The following is a 19,263-nucleotide window of genomic DNA, read 5'->3' as shown; positions in this document are numbered from 1 at the left end:
TGTGCCACCCCTGGCTAGGATAATTAGGGGTACATTTATAATGGCAAGGGTATGACTTATGGTTAGCTAGAGGTTCAGTTAGCTTTGAATTACTATTTACCTAGCTAGAGTTTGATTAGGGTTGAAGAAGTGTTAAGTGATATGCTTCTAAGATTAAGATTAGGTTTTTAATTATTTAATTAGGATTTTATCTATTAAATTTGTATTTATACTTAGTGGTTAAGCAAAAAGGTGCTAAAAGTTAGTTTTGGTGCCTAAAAGTGTCAAAAAGGCTACTAAAGTCCTATGGGTTTGGATATGGTTAATTCTAGTCCATAAAACTTGTAAATTAGCCCATAAACTTCTAAGATATGGCCATTAGTCCAATTTCTAGACTTAGATTACAATTTCTTTGTATTTTTATGGGCTATTTACGCCTAATTACGTTTTAATCCTTCAAGTTCATGACTGTGAACAGACTATACCCGCTTAGATTCCAGCAAGCAAATCGAAAGATCGTCAGCCGAAAGGATTTCTCTGGAAATCGTCATTAGACGCTTCAGTTCCTTATCACTTTTTACCTGTCCAAAAATAGGTGTCTACAACCTCATCTCTCAATGCTAAGTCTTGATAAATATAAATTATATTAGAAACAACTTTCTAGTATTAGAAATCCTTCTAAACAATTCATATTCTTCTAGCTAGGAATTCATCCATCAAGAATAATTTGTGATAGCATAGAATCTTATCCCGTTCATTCGGAGTAATGAATCCTCTTGGGCTGAGCACATATCTCTAAATATAACTAACTAGGGCCAACACATCCTGTATCCTAGCTCGTGAAAGATCTAGGGATAAGGATTATTAAACTCTAATCACTTATATATAAGATAGTCGTGTCACCACAAGTTAAGAACTTATATGTACAATCGTGAAGTAGTTGACATTATATTGACTTATATGAAATACCATATATAAGTCATATAGCATTACTTGTTCGACCTACTCAACCTTTGAGTGTCCATATTTTATTTTGATCTTCCATCGAGTAGTTTGAGACTCACGACCACCGTTCATTAGTAACTCTTTACTAATTAGAAGAATAAATAGAGGTGACGATCTGGGATAATGTGATGCACTTTGTAGACACCTATTTTCCGGGCAGGTAAAAAGTGATAAGGGACTGAAGTGTCCGATGATGATTTCTAAAGAAATTTGTCCGAGTGACAAGTTATCGATCCGTTTGTTTGAATTCAAGAAGACGTGATTAGTGCATAGTTGCAAACTTGAGGGATTAAGATATTATCAGTTGCAAATAGGCTATAAAAGTCTAAAGAAATTGTAATGTAAGTCTAAGAAATTAGACTAATTTCAATATCTTAGAGGTTTATGTGCCAATTTACAAGTTTGATGGACTAAATTGACCATCCACAAACCCTTGGGGTTCTAAAAGTCGTTTTTAATACTTTCGGGTACCAAAACAACCTTTTTACGCATTTTCGTATAGCATACAGTAATTAATACGAATTTAATAAGATAAATACCTAGGATATACATTCAACCTACACTACAAAAAATTTGGCTTCTTGTGACAAAAAAATATGTGACAAACTATATTTTGTCATAATAAATAGGTTAGTTGTGACAAAAAAAAATATTTTGTCACAATGAAAGTTTAATGAAATGATATTGTGACAAATACATATTGTGTCAACCATTTTTATCACTATAAAAATTAATTATGTTTATTGTGACTAACTATTTTGACAAAAACATGTTTTGTCGCCGTAATTTAAAATATTTTTATTATGACAAAATAAATTTTATCATAATATTTAAAAAGATGGTGACAAATTTTATTTTGTAGCTATTAGATATATTTTGTCACTATAAAAATTAATTATGTTTATTGTGACAACGTATTTTGCCAATAAATGATATTGTAATAAATTAATATTGTGTCCAATTTTGTCGTCACTAAAAAAAAGTAAATATGTTTTTGTGACAGTATTTTGCCAAAACTAATGTTTTGTTTCCGTATTTTAAAACTACAGTTATAACAACTGTATATGAACCGGATGTCAACCTAATAAAAAACAAAATAAACACAAAATAGAGAATGAAAAAGGAATTGCAGAAAATATATATGTTAAATAATAATTCGAAAAACACTATTTCCACTACTGTTTATTGCGTCAAATTTATTTGTCAATAAAAAAAGTAAATTTGTTTTTGTGACAAAATATTTTGTCAAAACAAATATTTTGTGCCGGTATTTTAAAAAGACAGTTATAATAACTTAAAGTGAACCTTTTGTAAACCTTATGTTAACCTTATAAAACACAAAATATTTATAGTTTATTGTGTCATATTTATTTGTCACTATATAAAAAAGTAAATATATTGTTGTGACGAAGTATTTTGCCAAAACAAATGTTTTGTGCCTGTATTTTAAACTATAGTTATAATAACCGTAAATGAACCGTTTGTCGGCCATATGTCAACATTATGAAATACAAAATACACACAAAATAGAGAAAGAGAAACTAATTGCAGAAAATAAATGGTAAAATAGAAAATATATACAGTTATAATGATAAAATAAATTTTAGCATAATATTTAAAGACTTTTGTGACGAATTTTATTTTGCAGCAATTAATTAAAATTATGTAATGTTGTGATAATTAAATATTGTGTCAAATATTTTTGTCACTATAGCAATTAATTGTGTTTGTTGTGACAATGGGTTTTGACAAAAACTGTTTTGTCACTGTATATTAAAAATACAGTTATTATGATAAAATAAATTTTATCATAATATGTAAAAATATTGTGAATAATTTTATTTTTCAGCAATTAAGCTAAATTAAATGATATTGTGATTAATAAATGTTTTGTCACCATGCAATTGAAAAACAATTTAATGATAACAGGATTAAATGGGTTATGAAATTATATTTTATTTTGATAAAAAAGGTATGTGACAATTAAGATTCAAATATCCAAATTAGGTTAATCTCTTATCTTATCAAAGCACTCTTCATTAGGGAAAAAAACTTCTCACGCCGCCGTACTTTCATTGATTCTGTGTTTGTTGATACTTATTTGTCCAGGTATTTTTTTAACTTAAGAAAAAAGACTAAATTGATTAATGTAGGTTGAATTTCACATTCAAATTGCTTATTTGTTCAATTGATAATTTAAATTTTCAACTAATTCGTAAAAACTCGAGGCCGGGCTTCAAACTCGACGAGTTATCACCTATTCTCGAGTTTTGTATCTCAGTAAAAACAAGAACTCGAGGTTATGCTTCCATTTCGTCGAGTATTAAGACTTACATCAAGTTTGTGCTTTGACAGAGATAAAAAAAAGTCGAGTTAAGGATGTAACTCGTCGAGTCTTAAGCATGACATCGAGTTTTAACATTGCAAAAGATGTATAAACTCGAGTAACGTTTAAAAGTCGTCGATTATATAGCCTTACCTCGAGTATGTTTATAACTGAAATGGCATGAAATTTCTAAGGTCTAATAACCTATGCAAGTTTAAACAGAATTTCTGGCTAATAATACCTCATTCGAGAGGGTCTTCAACCTTTTTAACAGTAACCCTAAACAAATGTTAGTCTTGTTTCAGAACCACATGTAGTTACGGGAAAGAAATTGGAGATAAGTTTAAAATAGCTAACGATATCTGATTTGTAATGGGTAAGTTTTAATTGTAGACTTCAAGGCTCTGGAGATCTCATTATAATTGTAGCACATTAGCTCTGCACATTGGGTGAAAGGGTAAAAAATTAACTAAATTCATCCATACTAAGACATCGGGGTTCAATTTCAACAAAAGAAATTAGCACATATAAAATGTAATTGAGCACATGAGTTTTGAAAAGTAACGCACACCTGCAGTCAAAAAAGAACAACATCAGTTGATAGCCCCAATATCAATTAGTTATTAGAATTTACATACTAAAATACATAAAGACAAACTTCTAAATTCGATTTTCATCATTATTTGTAAACAACGTGTGTATCTTATATGACCCCTGATGCCCCACCTAAAATTGCAGCTCATCTTATATGACCCCTGATGCCCCACCTAAACTTCAAGTCTCTACTATTCCATTCCATTACATAAACAAGGTTTGAAATTTGCAGCTCATCTTAGCAATTTAACTCCAAAGTAAAATTTGTTTTGAGATTTTGCTCATTGTCAAACAAAATTGATAAAATAATTAATTAGTTTAGCATCAACATTCTATTTTCAATTAAAATATCCAATTGAAAGTAATTAAGCGATAGAAAAAAATATCCATCAAAATCCTATACTAACAAAATTGTATAGAAAGAAAGGAGAGAAATTGTACCCAGAATTGTTGGATAGGATAGTAGAGACTTCATGAGATGAAATTTACTGCCATTAAACAATTCTTGAAAGCGCATGAAAATCGAGCAAGTATTTCTCCTCCCGAGTTCTGTAAAGCTGTCAAGACCATGCATCAATACGCTTATATAAGTTTTTGTGATATTATCATCCACATAAAGCTAATAAAACAAAACTGATCATGCATTATAGAAACTGCATTACCTGAACTTCAAACTTCACCACATCAAAGACAGAAGCAGAAGATATAATCCATATTGCAATTATGAGTTCTTAACTTCTTAGGCCGACTCATAGCATAGGATAACAGATTCAGGGAAAGTTTTACGTGGTCCAAAACCGCCTACATATGCCCATCTCCATGCCGCCAATATTATAGAATAAAACAATTTAGAAAAAAAAAGAACTCTATACCGCTATTTTTGGGGTGCGCAAAAAAATCCTACAACTAAAGCAAAAATAAACAAATTCCATGAAAGATAAACGTCGTTCTATATTATGCATCTATTGTCATGGGCAGAGTGTAAGAAAACTTCAAATGATTAAAAAAATTTATGGTCCAAAAGCGCATTTAGCTAATGAATCTGCTTACTCTACTTAAAAAGAAAGAACACATGAAAGTTGTAAAATATACTGAGTGAAGGAAGGAGTTCTAAGATTTAGAAAAAAGAGTGGACAGTTCCAGATCATTTAGTAGTTGGCAATGATGTATTCCAAAAATAACCAGATTCCAAAAAGTGAAAAATAAAGATTATAAGGATTATTAAGACATTGATAAAGTCCCCTGCGCTTCTTAACTACTGACCAGATAATAAAAGTAAAAGAATACAGTAGATCTTGATCAAGAATTTTCACTTCATCTGTGTAATTAAACATCTATTAAAATCATCCACCAGTTTCTGCAAGCAAATGCATTAACACAAAGCACTTATTCACGATGGCATAGCTATAAGACAAGTTTAATCCAACCAAATGTTAATGAATGTTAATTGTTGAAAGAGAAGAATCTTGCAGATAAAATATAAAGAAAAAAATCTCGACAGTGCACGTGACGAATAAAGAACCATATATAGCGGATACTGTAGAAAAATAGAAAAACTGAGGCAGAATTATTACCCCTAGTACTTTCTCCAGCAGAGTTTCATCCACAACCAAAGGTGACGCAACCTTAAATGAGTTTGACAGCTCATGATTGTTATCATTCATTGGAATTACTTCCATTTCCACTTCAGCTCCCTCAGCAAGTCTATTCTCCAAGAATGGTGAAGCCAATCGGTGCATATCTTTGCTCAATGGAATAGAAGCAGCTTGCTGAGGGAAGGAACAACCTTTATATAATACATACACAAACGAAAAAGGTGAAAAGTTAAAATTGAAAACAATTCTAATTAGACTGTTTTAGGATAGAACACTTAGAAGGAAGGAACAACCTTTATATAATCAATGGCGAGTAGAGTGCTGACCCTGGCCCGAGATGGCTCCAGCGATTACATAACGGTGCAAGACGCAATAGACAGTGTGCCGTTCAGCACCACTTGCCGTACAGTAATCCGTGTAGCTCCTGGAATATATAAATAACCTGTTTATGTACCCAAAACAAAGAATTTCATCACTCTTGCTGGTTTAACACCTGAAGATACTCTTCTTACCTTGAATAATTCCGCCACCACAATTGATCATCACCAGGTGAAATTAACACAGCCTTTTATAAGATTATCCATTTGGGTAATTTTGTGATATCTGTAGGAAAGGTTGTTGATTTTGGGTTTGTTTTGCAGGCTTCTAGAGTTAGGTTAGTAGAGGAATTGTTTGTAATGAGTCGAGAAGAGCAGATTCAATCGTTAAATTGAATCAAAACGAAATTCGGAGATAGCTAAACAAAAAAAAAGCAAGAAAATTATATAAAATAAAATTGAAAAAATATGATTGTGATGAACTGAATTTAATTAGGAGAAGAGTAAATAAGAGTTGTATAGCAGCAAGTTTCATAAGAATAAAATTAGAGAATTTGTTTTTTTTATTAGATATGACTTAAAAAGAAAGTGGACATGAGCAGCGAGTTTTATAAGAATACAATAGTAGATATGACTTAAAAAGAAAGTGGGTCTCTAATGAAAAGAGAGAGCGGGAAACCCTTAAAAATATGGTGGGAATGTTTTGCTCAAAATTTTACTTTATGGTTACGGCAATATTAACAATTATTAGAAAGTAGAGATTCCCTTAGATTTCTAATCAAGAAAATTATATACTCTCATAAAAAAGTAAATCGAGTCTTTAATTAGAAATGTTATTCACCCTCGTTAAAATTTTATCGTTAGAAAGCAGTTTTTCCGCATGTATAAAATACTAATATTAATTTCATTTTCCTCCGATTTGAATTTTATTTTTCTCTTTTTCTAATTTGATTTTCCAGAATTTTGGCAAATCAAATCAATTTTAGATTTTTTCAAAATATATTATTGCATAAAATGTGAAATACTCTACGAATTTATAGCCTTTTCTTCAACTTAATAAAAAATTCACCACTTTTTTTAGATAGTTAGAATCAAAATGTAAAATAAAAAGTCTTCGTATCCCATATCAAAATGCAAAATAAAAAGTCTAAATTTAATAAATGGTTGATATTAAGGTGATTTATGGTTAAAATAATTAATGTGTAATTAAAAGTAAGAGTTGATCGCGTTATTTCAATCGCTCTCACATTAATATTTGGAGATGGAGAATAGCAGGATTTAAGTTAAACTAAAACTAAACATGTATTGCTCTAATTAATAGTAATAAAAAGAGGTAAAACATAATCCTAATTTAAATTGGAGAAGGATATATAGAGAAAAAGCAGTTAAGTATTCTGATCAGTATAAGAATTTAATTTTTTAAGCATAGCAGTTTAGTTAAATTAAATTGGACTTTACGAACTCGACGGATTACCAACAGTCGATTTTGATGGTAACTTGTCGTTATGCTTAATCAAAATATAAAATGTTTTATACTTTACTGACGGAAGACGCAGTTGGCAATCCGTCAGGATCATGGTTGTGTTGAGCGCGGTGAACATTTTGGTGCACTCTCCGCGCCACCGTTCGTGTCCCCCTTGGTGTCCCGTTTGTTGTTCTTCGGCTTCCTGTTCAAGATTTGGAAACTGCTGCTCAAGTCTTGTTTCTATTATTTTGGGTTTGTTTCAAAGCACAATTCAAAATTTTAAGTGGATTGTTCCTAATTTGATGAAAATAACCGAAAAAATAAACATAATTATGAATTTTTATTATCATAATGATATTTCATTTGAATGATTATGGGAATTTTCTAGTATTGAATTTTGATTAGTAATTATGATGTCAATTCGGTAAGTTTACTATTGGTTTACTAACGATTTACTAACAAAAAGTTTACTATCAGTTTACTAACTGTTTATACCAAAATTAAAAATAGCCCGAGGCCTAAAAGTCCAGAATCTTCTCAGAGTCCACAATGGCCAGAAGCCCAAAATATTAAGGCCAGAAGTTATCTTCAAAGATTTGGCCAGAAGATTAATTTAAGAGGTTTGGCTAGAAGATTAATTTCAGTAGTCAGAGGTTTAACCAGAAGATTAAGCTCAGAGGTTTGTTTCAGAAGCTAACTCTAGAGGTTTGGCCAGAAGCTAACTCTAGAGGTTTGGCCTCTAGAGGTTTGGCCAGAAGCAAATTCCAGAGTTTTGGCCAGAAGCTAATTACAAACAATTTTAAAAGCTAACTCCAGAGGTTTGTCCAGAAGCTAACTCCAGAGGTTTGTCAAGATGCTAACTCCAAAGGTTTGGCTATAAGCTAACTCCAGAGGTTTGCCCAAAAGCTAACTCTCGAGATTTGACCAGAAGCTAATTACAGATAGTTTTAGAAGCTAACTCCAGAGGTTTGGCTAGAAGCTAACTCCAAAGGTTTGGCCAGAGGTTTGACCATAAGATTAATTCAGAGGTTTGGCCAGAGGTTTGACTAGAAGATTAATTCAGAGGTTTGGCCAGAAGCTGATGTCAGAGGTTTGGTCAGAAGCTAAAAAATAATCTTTATTTTCATCCTCAAAAGAATAAGCCCATAATTAGATTGGCCGTCAAACTATGTTTAATTGGCCAGTAGCTCAAGGATATTTTTGTCAAAAGATTAATTGGCCACATCTCACGCACGAAGCGACACTTCAGGAGCAGTCTGAAAAGTGGGGGAAGTTGTGGAACGTGAGCAGTTGAAGATGACAGAAGTTTCCAAAAGTGCTAAATGCTATAAATAAGAGAGTAGGACGATTTTTACTCCCGGTCTATTTGTCTTGTTATCAGTAAATATATATTTTAAATAAACCAATAGTTACTTCTTTTAAGTAAATCGATAATATCCTACTAACAAACTTGTTATTTTACTAAACTAGTAGTAAATACAAAAGCAAATTTCACACGTATTTATAATAGTGATAATAAACCGTTAGTAAACTGTAATAGTAAACTGTATTCCACTCCTATCACTCATATACCATCATTGACACCAAAACCTGTATGATTTGGGCATAATCGTTAGGTTTGGATATAATTACAACAAGTCGTAAAGGTTTGGGTTTATTTTGCGATTAAGCTTATTATTTTAAGGGTTTCCTACACTACAATAAAAATTGACCTATAATGACATTGTTCTAATAACAATTTTTAAAAATGTTATTTAAAGTGATAAAATTACCTTTATATGATATTTCTACAAATAATGCTAAAAATTATTATTAATACTAACAATTCTATTATCTTTTGTAACATTTATTTTATAGAAGTTATTTTTAAAAAAAATTAGTAAAATTTATTTTTTATGAGCGGCAAACTGAAAATTGTTCCCTCTTATTTTATTTTTTCTAAATCGTTAAACCTAAAATCTCTCAAATACAATTTTTCCTTCTCTTTTTCCTTCCTCTCCATCATCGCCTCCTTAATCTCCTGCCCTAACTCGCTGCTCGACTCATCCTCCAACAATTCCGTTTCAATAACTACCTCAGATTCCGTGCTCTTTTTACTCTTTTCCTCCAATGCTCGAATCATGAAAAGTCCGCTTCTTCTCGATTTTGCATTAATTGCGGTCGTGGGTTTGCCGATAGTTGTCACCGGTGGCGGTTTGAATTGTAAGAATGTGTTTAGTTGTTTGATTATCAACGACGGTGAAGTCGTCGGTGTGAAATTGAGCGTGGGAGAAGAAGCGACGGCCATGTTTTAGTGGATAAAGAGGAGAAGGAATTTTCATTAGATGCGTAACATGCGTTTAGAGTATCCACAACTCTGAATTATCCTCGACAAAAGCAGAGAAAATATAATTGTTAACTGATCCCTAAACATAGGTTTTGATTGCAAGGTTCAAACGGATATGCAACTGCTCTCTGAAATTGTTTGAAAAATAGTAACCGCTCCTCATCAACAGTTACTGCCGCTCACTACCCATTGCCGCTGCTCACCACCCATCGCTGTTGCTGCTCTTCAACAAGTATGTGCATTTAATATCTTTGTTAATAGTTAATTATTTTGATAACTGTTCCTATTTGTCCCTTTTCAATCACTTGTGGTTCCGTTTCCACAATTTCCGCCCTAACTTCAACCGGTTCGTCCCAGCTTTAACGGCGGCGGAGACCTCCTCCTTGAAGCGGACTTTCTCAGTGACTTGAGCTTCAGCGTGAGTGAGAAGGAAGAGCTTATATGCGAGGATGAGGTGCGGTTGCGGAGTTTCCTCTTAACCTTCCATTCAACGACCGGTGAGTAAGATCATCTTCTTTCTGAAATTATTAATTTTTATTCATTACTTTGATTTCAATTTTAAATGTTTCTGTTATCAGGTTGTGTTCAAGTACTCTGTTTTGATGATTTTAGTCCATAAAAATTCTTTGTTGGATTTCTTCCACTGTAAATTAAATAGACCAATAATTAAACTTCGTTGTGTCAATTTCTTATCAAAAAAATGAGGCCCAACAGAGAAAAATGAGGTTTAACAGAGAAAATCTGTTGTGGCTTCACCGTGCCATTACTGATGAGAAATTACCGATATCTCATTATAAATGACAGTGCTGGTCTCCAAATTTTAATGTAGCTTCGGTTGCTTATGTTGCTTTCATAGTTTTGTTTAACTGTGCATTTATCAAGAAAAATGATTTTTTCCCTTAATGATAAATGGCTTATTTGTTCATGTTTTTCTTTCTTGTTCTGGCCTTAAAGTTAAGCCATTAGATAGCCACAATATTATATTCTGTCCCCAACTAATTAAGCCTCGGATGAATTGGTTTCCTTGTCTTCTGTAATGTTTAAGGAGTCTTCTCCTACCAGCTTTACTAGTCAATTTATTGTCTTATTACGTTAGTGCTTTAATTTTATCTTCAGGACATTACATAGAGAATATAGTCTAAGTTTAGTTTTTTTGCAACTAAAATGAGAATTAGTTTCTATATTAAATAAAAACACATTAAAAAATAGAAAAATAATAATTATAACATTAATTATATTTTTTTAATTGTGTGATAATGAAATACAGACAAGTATAGTAAAACGGAAAATATAATCCACCAAAGATTAAAATGCCTTTTCCATTGTTATCTTTTGGCAATTCTATCTTTTCCACTGTTCTCGATTTTATTAAATTCTTTAACTTTCTATGTTAGTTTCAATTGTTCATTCTTGAATCTATGCATTGATCTTCTTTTTGGATGCAGATTTACGTTTTAATTTATTTTTTAGTGTTGTGTAGATTATACTTTTTTGTGAATCATATTTAGATATTTCTTCTTTTAACACAAGAATAAGTAGACAAAGTACTGCCACTCTCTATGAAGTTTCCGTTTTTAAATCTTCTATTTTTTGCATAGGCATTATATTCAATCAACCGTCATAGCTACATCCTACAGCCTTTTCACATCAGTGTAATTTTGTTATTTTGGATTTCCCTTTTGATGTAAGAAATTAAGAGCAAATGAAATATTTTATGTTGTCTAAGATCTGCATTTTATTTTTTTGGCAGGACCAAATATTTTCAGAATATTATGCCTCTTTTGCATGGACATTTGTAAAACAACGGCCGTTGTGGCAGACTCTCCTCCCTTTTTTTTGGCCTGTTTTGACTCTAGCGATTTGCCTATTTCCTGTCTATCCTCATTCGTGCAAGCTATTGATTCTCTACTCATGTGCTGGAGTGCTTCTTCTAATTCTCTCCCTGCTTCTAGGTAAGTGTTCTATTCCCCATTCTTTGAATGATAATATTTAGCATATTACTGTGTTGTGCTTCTCAAAAGTTGAATTAATTTTGCCTCTTGTACCGCAACAAAGTTGTGAATATCTGTTCGTTAATGACTTTGTGTTGGACTATAATATATCTAAATATCTATCTGGGTCCAACTTGATTAAACCTTGTCATTGTCTAGTTGGACTTAGCTGCATTCACAGCAATGACCTATGAGGAATTATGTAATTCATCAAGAGCATCTTTAAAAAAAAATTGTGACATTTATAAATCATCTCTCCAGGATCTAGTCGTTTACATCTCTTGGAGTAAGCCTCAATGACACATCCTTGATAAAGTTCATATGAACCTACTGAACTGAATGGAAACATTATATTTTTCCTCTTGCTACAATCGATTAATAAGTAAATTCCTTAAGATAGTACTAAAACTTATGGAAATTCCATTTTTGACATTATTAAATTCCTTACTGTAATTCCTATGGCATTAAGGTTTTATTTTGTCATTTTACTCTTTTGGTTTGATTTGATAAGCACCTGTTACTGTTATACGTTGATAAGTATAATCTACACAACAACAACAAAAAAGATCTTTGTTTTTTCCATTTTCTTCTGAAAGAAAGTTAATTATAGTTGAAATTCAGCTGGGGTATTAAGTTTACATGATGGTGGTGGCTGTCCAACTCGACTATGAGTATATGACTTGTGGTTTTTAAAGTAATAAGATGGATACTTACGTATTTTTTCAATTATGGTAGAACACAAATTTTATCTCTTGCCGTTATTTGTTTTGGAGTTAAAAATCTACAATAGGATATTGATTTTCTTTCTTATCATTTGACAAAGGTACATACCAAAGACCAGTAATTGGTCTCTTCTTATGTCATCATTCACAGTAAGTTCCATTATGGTTCACTGGGCAAGTTTATCAACTAGTGAAGCTATTTAGTTTGAAATTCCAACTTACGAAACCTCATTTTTTCTGTTCTATCTCATTCATTACTTTTAAATGTTTCATCATTTTTATAATATACGTAAATGAACTGATTTATTCAAGTGAACTGATATATGCTTATTCAGTTTATTGAGACTTAGACAAGATAGTGTTGATCCAAGCTTTTTGAGCATGTCTACTTCCCGTGGCCAGCGTTCTATGTTAAATGATATTATTGAACATTCTTGTCTTTTTGCAGTTTGTGCCAGCATCTTGTGTATTTGGTTCGTCATGGTCTAATTGGCAACAAATATTTGCACATTCTAAGTAAGTTTTGCAACATCATAATTTCTTGGAGTATTAACTTCGTACTAAAATAGTTATAAATTATAAATATGCTTAAAGCTGAATCATAAACTTTGACCATTTGAAACAAAAAGTAAAGCAAACTATATATTTGGGAAAATATTTTTTTAAGGTGTAGAAATATCTGTTTATTCCTGGACACAGCCTTATTGTATATTTGTCCTCAAATCAAAGTTAGATACCTACATTAGGTGTTTGTTTTAGTTAATTGGACCATTCCGTTCTCATTCTGCTGTGTCGTACCTTTCCCATATTTTACTTCCTACTGTTTGGCTTTATAAAACATTTTTGTTATATTAACTTTTAAGAACATTAGACTTGCGTATTTATCTGCTGGTGAAATTTAGGCTATATACAGTACAATTGAAATTATAAATTTCTAGGAATTGTATTTAGCCTATAAAATAGATTTCTTGCAATGTGTTTCTTGTTTTTTCGGTTCAATTTCTTATTTTCAGTATCTATATTATATCATTAATTTTTTTTCTTGCAGATGGAAATTATTGGAATGAAAGAAATGAAATCAAGATGGACGTTTTCCTAGCTATATCAAAAGTTAGGCTTAGTTCAGTTTTTTAGCGAATATTTTAAATGTTTGCATACAATTGGTTATTTTAGTATTATTGAAGATTTATTCATTTATAATTTTATGTAATATTTGAATTGATTTAGTTTTTTATTCATTGATTTTAGCAACAATTTATCGTATTCAATTGTTTTATTATCGATAAAAATGGAAATAATAAAATAAAATAATAATTATAATGACAATTAATTTTGTCACAGCTAACTAATTATAATGAAAAATAATTTTGTCACGTTATGATAAATTACTTGTTGTGATAAATTAAATTTATCACCGTTGACAAATTATAATGACAATTAATTTCGTCACGTTATGTTAAATTACTTCTTGTGATAAATTAAATTTGTCACAACTAACTAATTATAATGGCAATTAATTTCATCACGTTATGTTAAATTACTTGTTGTGATAAATTAAATTTATCACAACTAATTGATTATTATGACAATTAATTTCGTCACGTTATGATAGATTACTTGTGATAAATTTTTTTTGTCACTTCACAATCGTTTTGTCACGAATAACTCGGCGTATGTAGTGACAAATGTATATTAATTGTGATAAATATGGTTTTGTCACTGCATAATCTTTTTGTCACTAATAATTCGGTGTATGTAGTGATAAATTTATATGAATTGTGATATATATTTTTTTTGTCACGTTATTAGCATTTTGTCACTAGAAGTCGATGTATATTACGACAAATTTTGACAAGATTTGATTACTTGTGATATACATTTTCGTCACAATAAATATGAATGTGACAAAACAATTTTATCACAATAGAAAATTTATGGTGACAAACTATAAAATGGACTTATTGTGACTTGTTTGTTTTGACCAACGAAATTTGTCACAAAGTAGTCACAATAACGTTGTTATGACAAATTTTGGGCTTAACATGATAAATTTCGTTCGTCCCAACAAGTCAAATTTTTTGTAGTGCTAATCTAAATTCCTAAGCTAATCACTCCACTCATTTGCACACACCTAAAACAACACAATCACTTGTAAACCCTAGGTCAACCTAACCCCTATTAATATTGCTAATTAGCCAAGCCAAAGGTTAGACCGGTGGCACCAGAGATATAGAAAATTAATAAAAACCCTAAATATAGTAGTAGTAGTAGTAGTAGTAGTAGTAGTAGTAGTAGTAGTAGTAGTAGTAGTAGTAGTAGTAGTAGTAGTAGTAGTAGTAGTAGTGGCTAGCCACTATAGACACCTATTTTTCGTACATGCAAAAAGTGATAAGGGACTGACGTGTCCAATGATGATTTCCAGAGAAATATGTCCGGGTGATAAGCTATCGATTTGCTTGTTAGAATCTAAGCGAGCGAAATCTGCGCATAGCTGTAGACTTGGAGGATCAAAACGTAATTAGGCGTAAATGGCCAATAAACATCCAAAGAGTTTGTGGTCTAAGTCCATAAATTGGACTAATTGCAATGTCTTAGAAGTTTATGAGCCAATTTGCAAGTTTGACGGGCTGAAATTGACCATAACCAAACCTATAGGATCTTAGTAGCCTTTTTGACACATTCAGGCACCAAAATGCACTTGCAGCACTCTTTTACTTGGCCATTGATATGAAATACGAATTTAATTAAAAAATAATATTTCTTGCTAATCCTAATCCTAATACCTAAAGACCTATCACTTCACACACTTTTAACCCTAGAAGACTCTAGTAAACCTTAGGTCATACTTTTCCTATAAATACTACTGTTAGTTGGCTGAGTCAAAGGTCGGACCAGAAACACATAAACCCTAGCGCATAAAATTTGACCCCTTCCCCCTAAAATTTGACCTCTTCCCCCTAAAAAACCATAAGCCGAACCATACACACACACAACAAAATCACTCAATTCTAGACCAAAAAAACACCTAAATACGCTTTTATTCTCCATGAACACAAGCTCTGCACATATTTAAAGCTAGATTTCGCATCCACTTCGCTAGCAAACAAGCCAAGGACTCAAACTGGTACCTCTGAGGACTTTAATCTTCTTTCCATCATGTTTTTCCATGATTATTTAGAATTGCTAGATTTCATGTTTTTAGACTGCATGTTTAGGCTAATTTACTGTAAATTGCTTAAATTATGTTTTTTTTCCATAATTGCCGGTTTCAACAATATTGCCATCATTGCCATGAAAACTGACTAGGAAGCATGTTATTAACTAGTTTAATAAGTTTCGAATGCTTAATTCTAGAAATCCTGACACCGGAATTGCTTAGCACGCATGTTTAGGTTAATTACAAGCCTATTTGCTATAATATGATTAATTCAATAACTGTTGCAATTTGATAGTTATGATGATGTAAATGACCTCGAAACAGTCCTTACCTGTCATATTAAGAATGTTTGATTCTTTTTATTCCTTTTTGCATGAAAAACAGACTCAAAAACAAGCCAAAAACGCTAAAAAACGAAATGTTTGAAACTTCTCCCGTTGCCCGCAGTGCCTCCGCCGCCAGAATAAAGTGGCTCCACCGTCAGATCAAACTGGCGCCGTATTCGTCGTTCTTCAGTTTCCCAGATTCGCTCCCAGATCTTCCCAGATTCGCTCCCAGATCTTCCCAGATTCGATCCAAACTTCCAGACGTGTTTTCGGACTCATCCGGACTCCGGATCAGGCCCGGTTTGAACCCAAACGTAGATAATTCAATGTAGATTAATATTTTGTAATGTAGATAGCCAGACCCGATACAAAACGAACTCAAAAGTACAATAATGTAATACAATGTATAAACCGGGCCCACGAGCCCGAGGCCTAGCAAACCAACAACTTCCAGAGCCGATTTCGGGTTAACCCAAACTCGGAATCGACCCCGAATTAAACCAGTAGAACCGGATCGACGAGATGCACAACTCTCGTGATCTGACCAATAGACCAATGGTCAAAACCCGCGCGAGTGCCAGGCACTCAAAGTCAACGAGGTTAAAAAGTATTCCTAACCTTGTATATATATATCTAACTATCAATGAGCATGTCAACACTGTTTATCGCTTTCTAAAAGCATTCCAAATCAAATAATAACCAGTTAAAGGACTAATCACCTAAAATTGGCCCATTAATGAAATTTCAGCCCATCACTAAGACATCGTAGGACTAACACAAAAACATAGTAATGGTTGTATAGGTTTTTCAAGATCACCTAATAAAATCAATAAATCACACTTATACATCCGGTTTAGGCTTTGTGCATGTAATCAATCTAGACCAGCCAGACTTATGCCTATTTGCTAGAAACCTCTAAGGTTAGATGTATGTTTAGGAGTACTTACTACTTGCCTCAAATGCCAGTCCCGATCGAGTCATATGCGGGTCCAGCCTGTTTACTCCTTTCATCCCTGATTATTTACAGCTTTCATATCCTCTGAACTACATATACTGTTAAGATGAGATAAAAACGAATATGTCCAGTAAATAAAGCCAATAATAGATAAGCCAAGCACAAGAGTCTCGGGGAGGTCCACGAACCCTAGTCTTTGGTCTGATGCACGGTAATCTTACGCATAAGCGAGTAAGATTACCTAGTCGGTTAAAAGGCATGTATTAGTTGAACTAAGTGGCGACTCCATTTTTCAAACCATTTCCAGATCGAGAAGTCAGCCATAAGCCTTGGGCGAGTGGCCCCTGAACCCCGCTCCGCTTACAACCACATATCCCCACCACACACACTTCACAGTCAATCCCAGTCCAGAAAACAAGCTTCTGCGCTTTAATTACTCAAGAAAACGCCCTGCTGTGCATAGATCTAAAGTTGGATTCCACATCCAGATCACTAGAAAACGATCCAAAGACTCGGAATGGTACTTCTGAGGACCCGGTTATAATCTCTTATAACTATGCCATGCATAATATAGAACTGCTAGATTTCATGTGTTATAGTTGCATGTTTAGCCGATTTCTAGTGTTTTGCCATAAAACTCCTGTAAATGTCAATTTTAATGTTCCAGCCATGATTGTCATGCAAATTGATTAGAAACACGTTATTAGGCTATTTTAACACATTTTATAAATCATAGCCTGTTTTTATTTGTGTCACGAGCCAATTTCATAGATCGTGACCGACGCTAGGGTATGGGAGTGGTAGCTCCGAAACCCGCAGCTAGCCTCACGGATAAACATACAAACAATTAAATATAACAATTAACCTGCATAAACACCATGGGGCAACCGAGACTCCAACCTTACTCTAGCAATTATATCAACAATAAATATAATAATGCTCGGTTCAAATCGAGGCTCCAACACATGGCATATATAAATAATAATCAAACCAAAGTGTAAACATGCCAACATTAATATAATAACAGTTGGACCTATTCGACAAACACGAGTCTAGAATAAATAAGACATCAACTAATACTACTGCGGTCTAAGAGTTAAATAGTTTTGACTATCTTTATTAAATAAAAACGAGACCTCTGAAGGAATGTGAAAACTGGAAATCAATCAGGTGTGCTCAAAATTCATAAACTTGGAAAATGGGAAAACAACAGGGGTCAGGTATACTGAGATGCGTTCATACATTTATTAAGTGAAAAATGTTAAAAACAATAAAACCTTTTATACTTATATATAGTCATTATGGAATAAGTATTGAATCAATCCCAAAGTAGGTGAGACGCGTCTCCACCAAATCCAAAGTAGGCTAGAGATATACCTCTGTTGAATCCAAAGTAGGCCAGATAATAATATGCCGATAATAAGTATAATTGGTGCACACAGTCTCGATGATGCCCTTCGAGTAGCTCGTTCCAATCCAGATCCATAGTGAATTCAAACCCATTTTGAAACTGCATATACAACACATAAATACAAAATACTCCCTCTATCCCAAAACAATAGTCCACTTTCCTTATTTTTTTGTCCCAAAACAATAGTCTACTTTTCTTGTAAATCACAATTTAAAGTGTTTATTTTCCATATTATCCTTATTTAATGTGTATCATTTATTGCTATTAGCCTATAGTCATAACATTTAATAAGGGTATGATAGGAAGAATGAAGATAAATTTGTGAAAAGTTAGAGCATTAATTGTATTTCTTAAATTGTGTGAAAAAGGGAAAGTGGACTATTGTTTTGGGACGGAGGGAGTATATGTATTTTACTTAATAAAGCGGTAAACGATAATATAAACTCACTGCTTGCAAATTCCCGAGAAAGCTTGGCAAGCAAATTAGACATGTTTCAACTCTAAGGCACGAGTAGTCGACGGGTCTAAAACAAAACAAAGTTATGATTAAAAACAACCCCTAACTATAAAGAGTACTAGACATCACATAGGACTAGCACAAACACAATCAAGCAAAAGCGTAATCGAACATTGAATAAAACATACATACGGAATCAATAGCCAAAGATATACAATAAATTAAGTCCTATAGAGTTCCACTTGAAAACATAATCCGAAAACTTTTTCAAACAACTCGATAAAACAAGTTACAACCTGAAGTGGTGAGTTAGCCGAGTCAACAAGACTTCCAAGTTATATCTCACATATCGCGCGACCCAAGTCTAACACGACCCAACGTATTCACAATTTATAAACGATGTTTAAAATCTGGAAAGTCATTTAATAAATCAATGTCAAGTTTGAAAGCAAACATAACTCAATATTACTTAATAAATCAACAATATACAACACGCACCCAAAGTGTTGGATAGAAATCCAAAATGACCAATCATGCACGAAATGGCAACACAAGCCACAACATGCCTTAGCAAACAAAACATCATAAATGAATCCATCATGCCCAAGAAAAGTCAACAATAAACTAAACATCAATC

At 32.6% G+C, this 19,263-nt stretch overlaps 1 protein-coding gene and 1 long non-coding RNA gene across 2 annotated transcripts; one reads left to right on the top strand and one right to left on the bottom strand.

Annotated features, from left to right (window-relative positions):
• Positions 1 to 3,652: 3,652 nt before the first annotated feature.
• On the bottom strand, positions 3,653 to 6,527 carry LOC126667449 (uncharacterized). The gene is made up of 6 exons (XR_007638196.2): positions 6,012 to 6,527; positions 5,793 to 5,923; positions 5,479 to 5,690; positions 4,567 to 4,719; positions 4,346 to 4,461; positions 3,653 to 3,881 (listed from the first exon to the last, which is right to left on the bottom strand). It is a non-coding gene; the product is annotated as an uncharacterized LOC126667449 (long non-coding RNA).
• Positions 6,528 to 9,747: 3,220 nt separating this feature from the next.
• Positions 9,748 to 13,574, top strand: LOC126667448 (uncharacterized). The gene is made up of 6 exons (XM_050360424.2): positions 9,748 to 9,839; positions 9,965 to 10,104; positions 11,358 to 11,559; positions 12,422 to 12,470; positions 12,769 to 12,836; positions 13,369 to 13,574. Exons 3-6 carry the CDS (start codon positions 11,393 to 11,395, stop codon positions 13,385 to 13,387), a joined length of 303 nt encoding a protein of 100 aa, XP_050216381.1. The 5' UTR covers positions 9,748 to 9,839; positions 9,965 to 10,104; positions 11,358 to 11,392; the 3' UTR covers positions 13,388 to 13,574.
• Positions 13,575 to 19,263: the final 5,689 nt, after the last annotated feature.

The sequence above is a fragment of the Mercurialis annua genome, linkage group LG2 (genome assembly GCF_937616625.2).
Source record: "Mercurialis annua linkage group LG2, ddMerAnnu1.2, whole genome shotgun sequence".
NCBI lineage: Eukaryota > Viridiplantae > Streptophyta > Magnoliopsida > Malpighiales > Euphorbiaceae > Mercurialis > Mercurialis annua.
This window is presented reverse-complemented; position numbering and strand designations above follow the sequence as displayed.

Excerpts from the sequence above, each read along its gene's own strand:
- LOC126667448 (XM_050360424.2), top strand. The coding sequence starts at position 11,393 with ATGGACATTTGTAAAACAACGGCCGTTGTGGCAGACTCTCCTCCCTTT. Across the intron at positions 11,560-12,421 it reads AATTCTCTCCCTGCTTCTAG|GTACATACCAAAGACCAGTA; the intron begins GTAAGTGTTCTA and ends CATTTGACAAAG. Across the intron at positions 12,471-12,768 it reads TTCTTATGTCATCATTCACA|TTTGTGCCAGCATCTTGTGT; the intron begins GTAAGTTCCATT and ends GTCTTTTTGCAG.